The sequence below is a fragment of the Lepus europaeus genome, chromosome 5 (assembly GCF_033115175.1).
Source record: "Lepus europaeus isolate LE1 chromosome 5, mLepTim1.pri, whole genome shotgun sequence".
NCBI lineage: Eukaryota > Metazoa > Chordata > Mammalia > Lagomorpha > Leporidae > Lepus > Lepus europaeus.
Window position 1 is genome coordinate 56,726,812 of NC_084831.1, and position 14,678 is coordinate 56,741,489.

The window sequence follows — 14,678 nt, forward strand, 5'->3', positions numbered from 1 at the left end:
TCTAGTGTTCATATTAATGCCAACTGTGCAGATGTAGGGAAACAGAGAACTGAGCCCCCACAAAAGATAAATGTAATCGCCTAAGAACCACCAGCTCATCAGAATCCAGGAATGAGCCACTCTGCAGACTAAGACATTTAAAAGTGAAACTCTAAGGATCAAAATCACTGGCCTTGGGGTCATGTGCAATTTAGTGGCAAGAGCAGAGGCAGGGCAGAGCCCTGCCTCGCAGAACCTATATACCCCTTACTGTTCAGCAGAGCTACAAGGGGCAGAGTCCCGTGTGGGATCTCCTTGCAGGATGGTTGCCACCAAAACCTCCCATGCAGCAGCCAGTACTCACGGCATTCCTGTGCGGCCCTGATGCACACCTCCTCCGCCGTGTACTCTCCACTGCCCAGTCGGAGGGGTTCCCTGTCCGACAGATAGAAGACCACTTCCACCCCAGGCTCAGGGGCCTCCAGATCTACCTCGGTCTTCTTGGAGCTCCTCATTTTAGCACAGAAAGCCATGGCATTGCAGTCCTCTTTGATATTTAGATACTGTAGTTGGAGGAAAAAGAAGCCATGTGGTCATTCTATGTGCTGCAAGTTCAAGCAACAAGAGAGAATGGTGTACAGGTAGGCATGCAGAATTACCCACTCACGGGGAAGTACCTCTTCCTGGCCCTCCCCTTCCTGAAAAACCAAACACGTCAGAACCCACAAGGGGTGAAAACAAGGCAAAAAAATAATTATCTACACTAGCTAATTAACTACAGTCAGATCATATTCTCAAAAATCATAGTAATTTAAATATGGCCTGAATTTATTTTCTGTACACATAAGTTATAGTTGAAAATGTGGCCCAGTCTGGAACCAATAATGTTACAGGTGGACTGTTAGTTACTAATACTGCTGCTACCTCTACTGGAAACTCAACTTTTAAATAGACCAATGGTATGAACTACAGTCTCGTATGCCTACGTTCCGCTAAACAGCAAGTCTGGTGTTGACAGGGACCATGTCTTATCTAGCCTCATATCTTCTGGGGTTGTGCACACAAATGACTAATGACACATGTTCAGAAGACATATGGAAGGGCAGTAAAAGTTAAGGAATGGGGTCAGGTCCCAACTACCCCATACATAGGCAGGCAGCAGAATGAGGGAAGTGTTGCTTAGGGAAGGCCGGAACTCACTGGGGAGAAGTTTGTAAGTAAGTCGCCCACATGAGAACCCTTAAAAGGGAAGGCAACTAGGACCAAAGACCCTATCTTAGTAATGAAACCTTGGGCAAGGCTAAAAACAAGCAACAAACAAGGGAAAACACTGCACATTCTTTCTTTCCCTTGCTCCCACACCAATGGCCTACAAACTAACTTCTCTAGCCCTAGATTCTTCTGCCTGGCAGGCCAACCTATGCTTAACTTCTTAAAAAAGTCTTTGTTACAGGCAGCAGCTCCTCCAATGTCTGCTTATTAATCTTCACACAGATTCTCCAATTCTGTGACAGAAGCCTTCTATCACCGGGCCAGTTGTCCCATCTTCTATCACCCCAGGTTCTGACTTCATGTTTGACATCTACAAAGCTTGCCGTTGTCCCTGTACCTACCTCCACCCCAATATGGTTTCTCATCCTCCTCTCTTCACTCATGCTGACTCCTCTACCTCGTTCATGGCAACCTTCAACTCTCTTCAGGACTTGACTCAGACAATACCTCCTCCAGGAAGCCTTCACTGCCTAAGCTGAAGGCCTCCCTTCTGTGCTCTTAAACTAAGTGTGCACTATCACATGAAAAATGACAATCTTATTTGTATACCTGTCACTTCCTTGACACGAGCTGTGGTGTTTATCTGATTCCTAGTACAAAGCACAAAGGATTACAGAAAGTGGATGCTTGCAGAATGACGTGAGGAAACAAGAAAAGCCATACTAGGAATACTTCAAAAAGTTAATGGAAAATGGAAGCAAAGGATAAGCTAGGGGCCAGTGTTGTAGCCAGTTGGGTAAAACCATCATCAGCAATGCCAGCATCCCACATGGGTCCTGGTTTGAGACCCGGATGCTCCACTTCTGATCCAGCATTCTGCTAATGTGCCTGAGAAAGCAGCGGAAGATGGCCCAGATACTTGGGTCCCAACACCCACATGGGTGATCTGGAAAAAGCTCCTGGCTTCAACCTGGTCTAGCCAGGCTGTTACAGCCACTTGGGGAGTGAACCAGAAGATGGAAGATCTCTCTCTGTCTCTTCTCTCTGTGTAGTTCTAACTTTCAAATAAATAAATAGATCTTTAAAAAAAAATAAAAAAGGGTGAGCTAATAATATTTGATCCAAAAACCCTGAAATCCATTCATTTAGGCTATTTAAAAAGTTCATGGAAAATGCATATTATAAAAACTATGCATAGCAGATTTAAAAATTTGTCTTACACCAAAATAAACTTGAACTTTCTAAAGTGAACCAGATACGCCTCCAAGCTACAAACCGATACACATTCAATTTTAATTGCTGAACTTCCAAAATAAATCTGAAACACAGAAGCTTCTGGAAACCAGGATAGAAGACTGAGCTCACAACTTAACTTGAAGTTCAGATCAACAGGCAAGACCATTTTAAAACGCAGCACTTAGTTCCCACCCCACCCCCATCCCACACTGAAACATAAGATGGAAAACACAATAGTTAAAAGCCTATTTCATAATGTAAGATAAACCTTTGTTCTTGAGATTCTTTACAGACATGACAGGGAGAAACTGCAAAGAGTCTTACACCCCTTAACTCTAAGGAAATAAATCAGGCAGTATATATAATCATACACATACAAGATATGCAACTGTTTGAAGCAGAAAAACACAATTGATAGCATCTAAGAAGAGAGGATTCACTAAACAAAATAAGGCATATTGGCCGGCACCATGGCTCACTTGTCAATCCTCCGCCTGTGGCGCCTGCATCCCATATGGGTGCTGGTTCTAGTCCCGGTTGCTCCTTTTCCAGTCCAGCTCTCTGCTGTGGCCCGGGAGGGCAGTGGAGGATGGCCCAAGTGTTTGGGCCCCTGCACCCACATGGGAGACCAGGAGGAAGCACCTGGCTCCTGGCTTTGGATCAGCCCGGCCATGGCAGCCATTTGGGGAGTGAACCAACAGAAGGAAGGCATATCTATCTCTCTCTCTCATGTCTATAACTCTACCTATCAAAATTTTTTTTAAAAAAATGAAAATAAAAACAAAATAAGGCATATCAACACAAAGGACAATTATTCAAAAGGATGACATAGGGAGCAGTTAAGATGCCCATGTCCCACATCTGAGTGCCTGTGGTAGACCCTGCTCTAGTTCCTGACTCCAGCTTCCAGCCAGTGCAGCCCCTGGGATTGCTCAAGTAATTGGGTTCCTGCCATCCACATGGGAAACCTGGATTTCATTCCTGGCTCCTGACTCTAGCCATACCCCAATTCCAGCCACTGCAGGCATTTGGGGAATGAATCAGCAGATGGGAACTCTCTCTGACTCTTGAATAAATAAAAAATAATTTCTAAAAATGTTTTTAAAGGCTGACATAAGACTATGTGACTCAACACTGAAAAAGATGTGTATGACATATTACAAAGTGGAAAACAGTAAAATGTGTATATTATAGTGCTTTTGGTTATCCCTATGAAAAATACACAATAAATTATTAACAGGGGTAAACATCCAGGAGACATGACAAGGGAACTTTAACTTTCATTCTGTGCTTCCTATACTTTTGTTCAACTGAGATTTCCTTTTAACCAGCATACTCACCACTGGACTGGGAATGAATAAAAGACTGATTTTTTTTTTTTAATAAAAAGCATTAATACAGATAACCTTACAGGTTCTATATCACAATTTCATTACCTTTTTAATCATTGATTCTTTTTTTTTTTTTTTAAATAGGGAAAGCTACATACCTGCATTTATTCGGCTGTCCAATGTCTCCCAAAAAGCAGACTGGATTTTCTTCTCGACTCTCCAAAGCTCATTCAGAGCTGAGCTAAAGACAAAATAAATAAATAAATAAATAAATAAATCAGTTGCAGAGGTAACTGTATCCAAAAATAAGAGTACACATTCATTAACAAAGCAGCCAAACCATAAGTGGCAGGAAAAAGCATTTGGGAGGAAGAAGGAAGGCAAACAACAGAGACTGATGAGGACCTCAAGAGGACAGACAGAGACATCTCAGGGTGTAAGCATCAAAGAAGGTATTCTTTTCACTCTCTTGAGAGAGGAAGCCACTGGGCACTTTCGCTTCCTGGCATAGAGGAAGTGAAGACTATGTACCTCTTCTGTTAACAACCTCTCTCCTGGTGCTGTGAACAAAAGCTCAGGACATGCAGAGATGTGCGTTTTTATTTCCCATGCACATTTCCTTTAGAATGACCCCTACTCAATCCAGGTTGAGACACAGGTCTGTTTTTTCTTAAACAATTTTCCTTATTGCCTTTCACAATTTTTTTTTTTTAATTTTTACACAGGAGCTACCAACCTTAACTGATTTGAAATCAGTTTCCAACTGATTCCACTGATCATGTCTCAGTTTTCCATCTAGTCATTCAACACATTTTATTAGAATCCAGTTTTAAGAAGAGCACAGTCCCTGGCACCACACAGAAGGGAAGTCAGGAGTAAAGGAGTGAAGGGGTGACCTCTGAGGTTAAGACCAACCTTACAACCAAGATGAAATACAGCACAAATGAGAACACAAAAGCAACCTAAAATCGATAGCGTCACGCTGTTATTTTTTGTGCCAACTCTAGGGAATGATGCTGACAAGAGCTAATTTTGGAAGACTTTCTGCAGTGGGTAAGACTTAAAGAAAATAACAATGGGAGGCCAAGCAGTGGATACAAGTATTAATTTTGATCTGATGGCTTTGATATGCCTATTTTGATACAGACAAGTTTAACAAGGTTGGAAGAACAAATCACTATATTTCTAGTTTTTCAGAAGTTAGTATAGTCAATTTTAATTATGTGAATTGACACTCTGCCCTGCATCAAAACAGAAATTAGAAATTGGCTAGATGTTCATGCCTTGCTCCAATTCAGCACAGCTCCTGGGATGGGCATCACGGCATGGTGGGTTAAGATGCCACTTGGGATGCTCAAAATCCACACCAGAGTTCTGGTTCTAGTCCCAGCTGTTCTGCTTCAGATCCAGCCCCCTGCTAATGCATTTTGAGAGGAAGCAGATGACAGCTCAAATGCTTGAGTCTCTGCCACCCATGTGGAAGACCCAAATGGAGTTCTATGCTTCTGGCTTTGGAGCCTGGTCCAGCCCTGGCTATTGTGAAATCTGGGGAATGAACCAACAGGCAGAAGGTCTCTATATCTGTGAGTGAGTGTGCCTGTGCATGCCTTGATCAGTCTCTCAAATTAATGAAAATAAACATTTTTTAAAAGAAGCAAAGCTTCAAACACCACATTTATATTCATCATTCAACAAGTGTTATTAAACAGCTCTCCATGCCAGAAATTGAGCTAGTACAAGAGGCACAACAAAGAACAAGAGCAATATGGTCTCTACATGGAGCTACAGTCCACAGAACAATGGAATCAAACCAAGATGCACAGATAGAGGTTATTGGGGGGGTGGGGTGGGGGGGCTAAAAACAGTATGAAGAAGGAAAACAAAAGAGCCTAGCACAGTGGAAAGGTGCTCTAGTCTGGGCTCTGGAACAATGTCTGGGGAGGCAGGGCATAAAGCCAATAGGGAGAAAGCAACCTGGGCAAAAGGATCAGCTTACACTAAGGCCCTGTAGAGGAAAGGAGCTAGCCTGGTCTAACCACTGCCTGAACAGGGAAGCCTTCTACAACATTCTTTTCCAACTCCTGCACAGAAGAGCATGAGCCAATTCAAAGGCAGTACTTGCTGAAAGGCACACCTGGGGCTTTTGACCAGAGGCTTCACGGCAGCTCAGCAGTATCCACTGCTGCTAAGGATGAAGGAAAACTGACCAGAGAGCTCTCTGCTTTGGAGCAGTAAGCAGCTTACCTCACACCCAGGAAGGGACACAGACTCAGCCGTTTAGAGGAAGAAGGGACCTATGAGTCCCACCAGGTCCAGACCCCTTTCAGAGGGATACCACATAAACCTTTTAATTTATTTTTTTTATTTATTTGACAGAGAGAGTTAGATAGTGAAAGAGAGACAGAGAGAAAGATCTTCCTTCCTTCCATTGGTTCACCCCCCAAATGGCTGCTATGGCCAGAGGTACGCCAATCCGAAGCCAGGAGCCAGGTGCTTCTTCCCGGTCTCCCATATGGGTGCAGGGGCCCAAGCACTTGCAATCCTCCACTGCCTTCCCGAGCCACAGTAGAGAGCTGGACTGGAAAAGAAGCAACTGGGACAGAACCGGTGCAACAACTGGAACTAGAACCTGGAGTGCCGGCGCCACAAGTGGAGGATTAGCCTAGTGAGCCATGGTGCCGGCCCCATAAACCTTCTTATAACTTAAAAGCTTTTTTAATGCATACCATCAGATCTTGTATTGCTTAAGTTTAGAAATCATGGAGTTTCTCTGGACCTGTGTAAGATTCAAAGGTGCAACTAAAATCACTAAGATTCTTCTAGAACTAGGATCCCATGAAAACTTGTCATTAAGGAGAGCTTGGTTATCTTGTCATTCGTTCACTACTATATGAAATACTATACTGAAATCACATTTTACTTAGACTTCAAACTGACTTCCAGTATTACTGGACAGAATAATAAAATGGTTTATTGCTAAGCACTGTTCTACGCACTTCAGACCCTTCATGCAAAATAGCAACTGACCTCATTCAGGAGGACAAGTGCTCCTAAGTATTACAGTATCTGTATAATGGCTTCATCCAAATAACAGTGCTTTCAAATAAACCAGACAATATGATCTAGCTGATTATTTTTAGAGCAAGTAGAAAAAGGAGCAAGATTAGTATACAGATGCTTTGAAAAATTCCAAGAAATCAATTCAAGTTTCTTGCTACAAGTTACAAGAGGAAAATCTTTAATGCTAGAAAAAACTGATCAGTGGACATCACAAAATGTCCTTTTTTTTAGAACCTGATTTCCTGGGTTCAACTTTCAACTGATATGAATTCTTAGAATTCCTAGAAAATGGAAAGGATAGAGACTAGCACTGTGGCATAGTGGGTAAAGCCGCAGCCTGCAGTGTCGGCATCCCATATGGGCAATGGTTCAAGTCCCAGCTGCTCTACTTCCAATCCAACTCTCTGCTATGGCCTGGGAAAGCTGTTAGGAAAAAAGTCTAGATTGATGCTGCCTCACACAGGGCAACAAAATGTCAGGAAAGAGGCGCAGAACAGAGAGGAGGCAGGGAACCAATCTACAGCCAGATTGAATTTATTCAGAGAAAATAAATCTGCTGAGGAGGGTGACCAACTGCTGGTGTGCACAGACTGAACACGTGGCAGAGGTCCTCGACCCCAGGACCGGGCCTTTTTAAATCCTAGGTGGGCTAGGGGTGGTGGTGGTGGTAGGGGGCAGCAGGTAGAGGTGAGCTCCTCCATATGGTCTTTCAAGTGGCTGCTAGGCCTCCGAACCTGGGGAGTGGGGTATAAAGAACACACTGTGAAACTGAATTGAGATTCAGGAACAAGAAATAAATTCCAATATTTATCTATCTTTTGGGAAATGAGCGAGAATGGCTGAGGCTTACATCTTCGTTTCATCAAAAGTAGTAGAAGATGTCTGAAGTCCTTAGGCCCCTGCACCGGTGTGGGAGGCCTGGAAGAAACTCCAGGGTCCTGGCTTAGGCTCCAGCTCTTGTCTTTGCAGCCATTGGGGTAGTGAATCAGCAGATGGAACACCTCTCTCTCTCTCTCTGCCTCTGCCTCTGCCTCTCTACAACTCTGCCTTTCAAATAATAATAATAATAATAATAATAATAATAAAATCAATCTTTAAAAAAAGAAAATGGAAAGGATAAAGATGAGTAGTCAAAAATCATTTTGGTATTATCAGTGAATTATTCCATCCTCATTTAAAGAAAATATGTTTTCTCCATGACAGAGGATTGTTTTTGTGCCTCAATTTTGTAGATGTTGCTTTCATAAAAACAAAACAAAATAGGGAAATCCTGATTTCTCAAGCTTCTTCTAGATTATCACATTCTTATGCAAGAGACAAGTGTATCTGATACTTTCTGAATGAGGGAAAAGTAAAAGAAACAAAACACAGAGCAGTGATTCCAAGCAATACCAAACTGCAACAGTTGGGACAAATTCTTTCCCAATGTGAGAATTTTACAGATATCCATTTGAACACAGCAAAATCCTCTAAATTTTCAAGGACATCTTTGAAATAATGGCATCTATACAAAGGAAAAACAATCAAATTTTGGATAGTGGACAAAAAGTAAAAATAGATGATTTTAATTCTATAAATAGGATCATCAGAATATGATTACTTTTGGGGAAAAGTCTTTTCCAGATTTATATAATAGAAACATACTGGGTGATAGTCAAAATCAATTACAAAGATTAAAAAAAATATTGTGGGTATCTGATTATTTTCACCAAAGAAATCATCACATTTATTATATACTTATAGGAATTAGAGCTTTTGACTTCTGAAGCAGAAAATATAAATAAAATGTTAATGACTTAAGAAACAAACTCATAAAAATGTAATTTAGAAAATATTCTGTAATCAGCTACCTACACCTTAAAAAAGCTTAAGACTAAAGATCTTAAACTTTGAAAAACTATTTAGCAGGCAGTGTCTCAAGGCTGACGAGGAACTTAACACAACAATGCAAGCTCCAAGAGTTCTTTGGTGCTTACCTTCAGTACATATCAGGTATCCAATAACCCCTTAACAGATAGTAAATGAAAGATGAATGGAACAAAATAAGCAACCTTATGCAATGAAAAATCACCATAAACCCAGGCGTGGGGGTTCTCAACAACCAGCTAGCAAAACCATGGGCAAATCACTTTTATCACAAAGCCTCAGTTTCCCCACCCATGGACCCCACAGGAAACATCTTCCCTAAAGGGTCAGTGTAAGAATTAAAAGATTTTTCAAAAGGCCTTCCTCCAGCATCTAGGATGCCTTTTTCAAAAAGATGTGCTGTAGAAGTGAAAGTGCTCAGAAAGGTGTGAAGTGCTGAAGTAATATGACAGGGACTTTACGGCAGAGGACAAAAGTGCCCTATGAGCCTGCTCAGAAGAACAAAAGGATAAATAGCGATTCTGAGCAACAGCCTGGTCCACAAATCACAGTCCTCCTTGCTATGTCTCAGGTGAGAAGGCTGAGCAGTTAGGAGCACCGACCAGAGTCTGACCTAGGTTTGATTCCTGGCTTTCCCACCTACCAGCTGTCGCAATCTTATGCAAGCATCATTCCCGAACCTCAACATTGTCAGTGTAAGTAGAGGGATAAAAATAGCATTGATCGCACGGGAGATCAATGAGTTAATGCATGTAAAGTGTCTAGCAGACTTTAGTATGCAGCAAGCAAGCACTCACATTTTGACCATAAATTGGGTTAAACAGATTATAGCCTGATGGAATACGGTTCCAGCCAGGGAGGCGGCTTCCCCATATGCACTGAGCATCTTCAACATTTCATCCATGGAGCCAGGCACTTGCCCTTAAATCTCATAAAAGCATGAGAGGTTTGAAGCTAATCTATGAGACTGCTAGGGGTCAAACATATGGTCCCTGATTCCAAGGACTCTGTTTTCTCTCTACACAGGGCAAAAACTGCTCCAACATAACCTGTCCCCAGACCCAGCCCATCACCAACAGCATTGTCTTCAGTGGCTTTCAAACACATTTATTGTCTGGTTTATGGGCACATGTTGCTTCTTATTTTTTCTATTGCTCATTTTAATTTTTAATTAGATTTTAAAAGATTCAATATAGTTCACAGATATAATTGAGATTTTTTATTAAGGTTTATTTATTTATTTGAGAGGCAGAGAGAGAGAGAGAGAGAGAGAGAGAGAGAGAGAAAGTAAGTCTTCTAATTGCTGGTTCACTCCCCATATGGTCGCAATGGCCAGAGCTGGGCAGATCCAAAGCCAGGAGGCTCCTCTGGATCTCCCACGCAGGTGCAGGGGTCCAAGCACCTGGGCTATCCTCTACTGCTATCCCAGGCCACAGCAGAGAGCTGGATCAGAAGTGCAGCAGCGGGCCTCTAATCAGTGCCCACATGGGAGGATGGCACTTCAGTTGGCAGCTTCACCCACTATGCCACAGTACTAACCCCTAATTCTGAGTTTTAAATACTTTTAGTAGCCTAAAATCCACCAAGGAGACTGATCTTATTCTAATGCCCTTGCCTCCAGAGAATCAAAGAGCTATCATTTAAAAAAAAAAAAAAAAAAACCCTTTGAGGAGTGGAGTTGTGGCATTGTGAGCTAAGCTGCCACCAGTGATGCAGGTGTCCTGCATGAGCAACAACAGTTCAAGTGCCGACTGCTCTTCTGATCCAGCTCCCTGCTAATGTGCTTGGGAACAGAGCAGAAGATGGCCCCAAGTGCTTGAGCCTCTGCTACCCATGTGGGAGATGAAGGTAGAGTTTTGGGTTCAGACTGGCCCAGCCCTAGTCATTGAGGCTATCTGGGGAGCGAACCAGCAGATGGACAATCTCTGTCTCTGTCTCTCTCTGTAACTCTGCCTTTCAAATAAATAAATCTTTAAAAAATATCCTTCATGTGCCCAGTCTTGCTTATATTCTAGTCCACAACTAATATGCTGCTCTGGCTCCACCACTGCATATGGGGAGGAAAGTGCTGGTGGCACCTGCCACAGCCACACAGAACTTCCTCAAGTCCTAACACACCCCAGCAAACCATCTGTGCTGATCTTTCGGCCACATCGCCAGTGGCTTCACACCCACTGAGCTGGTATCTGCTGATCCTGGGACCCCACTGTGCTGCAGAACCAAGGGATAACAGTGTGAAGGAGAGTCTCCCAAGATACTGTAACACAGATGGATTCCAGCCAAAAGGATGACATCATAGAAATATAAAATCTGCTATTTTATTCCTGTCAGCAAATCAGAATTATGGCTTTCCTATATGCCACTCTTGCCACACAGAATAACTCACTTCCAACTATAGCAGCAATTCCAGGAATACCCCAGAACCGTAAATGCTGCTTCATTTACAATAAACTTCTAGGGATGATCAAACAATCAATGCCAACTCGATGGCTCAGGGCTTTGCACTGCTCCCAATGAGCCTGCTTTCAGAGAGATTTCTGATCAAAGTAAATAAGGCACTTTGCTTAATTAAAGTCATTAAGCATCTTCCCAAAAGCCACACAGTACCAAGAAACTTTGCTACTTTTTCATTTTCTTTAAACTTTTTCTTCTTTTAACATAAATTACCACTTACCCATCCATACCTTTATTAAAAAGCAGAGTACAGGATTAACTGAATTCAATCATGTCATTACACAGGAGTCAAAAAGGTGGTGGCAGGAGTGGACACTCAAAAAGGGAGAATGGCTTGTCTTCCCACCTGAGTTTTTTCATCATTTCTTCCAGGAAGAAGCACCAGATACCACAGCATGAAAACTTGCACTTATACAGAGCTTCAGAGCTTCGAAAAGGCTTTCACATCTATGAGCACAGTCAGGTCCCGCAGCCCCTCTCTCAGATGACAAGACTCAAGCTTTGGACATTCTCGCCTGCTGACTGGCCAGTGAGTGGCAGGACTGGGGCTCAAACCCATCTCCCCACCTCCAGCTTCACGACCTTTCCGTTTTTAACCCTGTCCTGGGCAAAGCATGGCGAGGCTTAGGGAGAATTCAAAGAAGTCAACATGAGAAAATGTGAGCCCACCAAAACCTTACAGTCTATGGACAGCTGGCTAGATTAACACAGACATGGACAGCCTAAAGTAAGTGATATGGAGGGGGTGGAGTCTAGCAGAGGCGAAAGACGGCGATGTGCTACAACACTGGGACGTCATCAGGGAGAGTGACTGCTCTTAACAAGACAGAGAGCATGGAGGCAGCTTTCCCAAGGACGCACCCGGGGAAAGGGAAATACCCAGGACGGTGTGCAGGAAGGAGTACACAGAGCAGGAGGGACCACAGAAGAAAAATGTAGACAGTGTAGAAAGGTGAGGGAGGGTCTGAATGACATGACTATGCCAGCTGCTTGCTGAAGGCAGTAGGCTAAATGATCAATCAGAAACAGGCCCAGGTTCCAGTCCAGCTCTGCCAGGACCTGCCTGGTCTTGAGCAAGTCTCTAAAGCTCTCTGACCTCAAATCCTACACAATGAAAAAATATTAGATGACCTCTAAGGTTTCTTACAGAACACAAGTCAGGAGCATGGGCCTGGAGGTGCCCTAACCTGAGTTCAGATACCAGCTGTCGCACATAACTTGTCTGGGTGACTCTTGGGCAACTTTCCTAACCTGAGTTTGCTTCCAACGTAAATTGGAAATCAAAGCATCAACTTGGCAAGGTTGTTGTGATGATTTCAGATTTCTCCAACCTCTTATGCTAAAATAAAAAGCCCATGCCCATTAGAAAATCAATTTTCTGAGTATACTTAATGTTTTAAAAAAACCTTTAGACTTAAGAAAGAAAAACAGAAATAAACTCTATTTTACAATGTTTGAAACTGTATACCACACCCTAACACAGCTAACTTTCCACTAATTTGTATTTCAAAATGTCACAATACACCATCTGACAAAGCCTGAAGGTAATCAGAACTTAAAGGAATACACACAAAACAGCCCTGAATCCCCTCACCTCTTGCTAATGTTTTCTAACTTATTTGGGTGTCTACCGCATATTCACCTGCTTCCTTTCTTCTTGTTAATCTATCTAGCATGGTTCCCGTAACTCTTTCACTACTAGAGGGTTGTGGGGTTTTTTGTTTTGTTTTTAAGATTGACTGACTGATTTCGGGGTCGGGGGGAGGTGCAGCGGAATCTTCCCTCTATTGGTTCATTCCCCAAATGGCCAGAGCAGTTGGGGCTGGGCCAGGCCAAAACCAGAAGGAGCCTGGGACTCCATCCCAGTCTCCCATGTAGGTGGCAGGAAGCACAAGTACTTGGGCCCTTTTCCACTGCCTTCCGAGGTACATTAAAAGACAGCTGGATTAGAAGTGGGGCAGCTGGGACTTGAGCCAGCACTCTGATATGGGATGCCAACATCACAGGCAACAGCTTAATCTGCTGGGCCACAACACTGGCCCCTTGGGGCTCTTGACTATAAACAACAGAAGCCAGCTTCTGCTTATCTTAGAGCAAAAATGAGTGTAAGGGCACAGGCACAGTCTGATAAGGACATCACTGCTGGCACATTCATCACCAATCACTGGCCATCACCAAGGCTGAAACCCAACCCATCTGTCACAGGAATGATCTCAAGCCATCTCTATCGATGTATACCCTTCCTTACAGATTCAAAATCTGTAAGAGACTGAGCCTAGCTCACCCCCAGTCATAGCTCTGCACCTTAGCTTCTATAACAACAACAGATGATCACTCCAGAAACAAAAGAGTTCAGATACTGGCCACTTCACACGTAGCAAATGTCCATTCCAGTCCATAGCCTAAAGGAACTTATCAAAATATAAGCTGAGAGAGAAGAATAAAAATAAGATGACATCTCAAGAAACTGCTTCCCTAGATGGTCCCCTATGCTTCTCCCCAGTTAAGACACTTTAATTTATTTTTGTGGTTTAGCTTTCAGGTAGCCCCGCCAACAAAGGCTCTCATTTCAAACTGGTGGCAGAGCTCTCAGCAGATTGGGTCTGCGTGAGTAAAGCACTTAGTTTCCACCAGAGCAGCCCAGCATCAGGGCAGGGCAGGACCAGCAGGTCAACACTGTCCCTCCAGGGCCAGCCAGTCTGCTCTCACTCTCCTCCCCCATCTGGCCCAGTTTTCTCTCAGATGAGAATCCAGTAAGGGTTAGGCATTATAATCTGACATCTTAGGAATCTAGGTAGACATCCAGGCTTTAAAACAGGATTTCAGTCTTTTTTTTTTAAAACCGTGATCTACCGTAAGAAATATATTTGCTAGCATATGTGCATGTGACATAAAATTTCACAAAATATCCTTACTATGCATATTTACCTTGACATTTTTATTCTGTACTTCTCTTCTGTAATAGGTTTTTTAAAAAGCTAAATAAGACCCACAAAACAGATTTCACAGCTACTAATGATTAACAGACCACAGTTTGAATACCATCAGTGAAAGAAACTCAACAAAATTAATCAATAACAGCTGTCATTGTTTTCATGCAATGTGCACACCTTCCCCAGCTGAACATCAAACAGTGAGATGTAGTTTGCCAGGAAATCCTTTGATCAACAGAAGATCACACTTCTTCCCCACAAAGTATACCAATTGGACAATGCCACACTCAGAGTCTTCATTCCACAAAGCATTTTCTCCTTCTAGGAAGTTTTTTAGTCATTTACCTCCTAGGTCTTTTTTTTTTTTTTTTTTTTTTGGACAGGCAGAGTGGATAGTGAGAGAGTGAGAGTGAGAGAGAAAGAGAGAAAGGTCTTCCTTTTTGCTATTGGTTCACCCTCCAATGGCCGCTGTGGCCGGCGCATCATGCTGATCCAAAGCCAGGAGCCAGGTGCTTCTCCTGGTCCCCCATGCGGGTGCAGGGCCCAAGCACTTGGGCCATCCTCCACTGCCTTCCCGGGCCATAGCAGAGAGCTGGCCTGGAAAAGG

The 14,678-nt window shown here is 43.0% G+C and overlaps 1 protein-coding gene across 3 annotated transcripts in view; it reads right to left on the reverse strand.

The window, feature by feature from the left end:
• JAK1 (Janus kinase 1) overlaps positions 1–14,678 on the reverse strand; it is a 142,826-nt gene that overhangs the window by 45,497 nt on the left and 82,651 nt on the right. For all 3 annotated transcript variants that reach the window (XM_062191476.1, XM_062191478.1, XM_062191477.1), the window contains exons 2-3: positions 3,917–3,999; positions 344–542 (exon numbers count right to left, since the gene is read on the reverse strand). In XM_062191476.1, coding sequence (XP_062047460.1) covers positions 344–542; positions 3,917–3,922 — 205 coding nt within the window. In that variant the 5' untranslated portion in view covers positions 3,923–3,999. The remainder of the gene's footprint in view (positions 1–343; positions 543–3,916; positions 4,000–14,678) is intronic.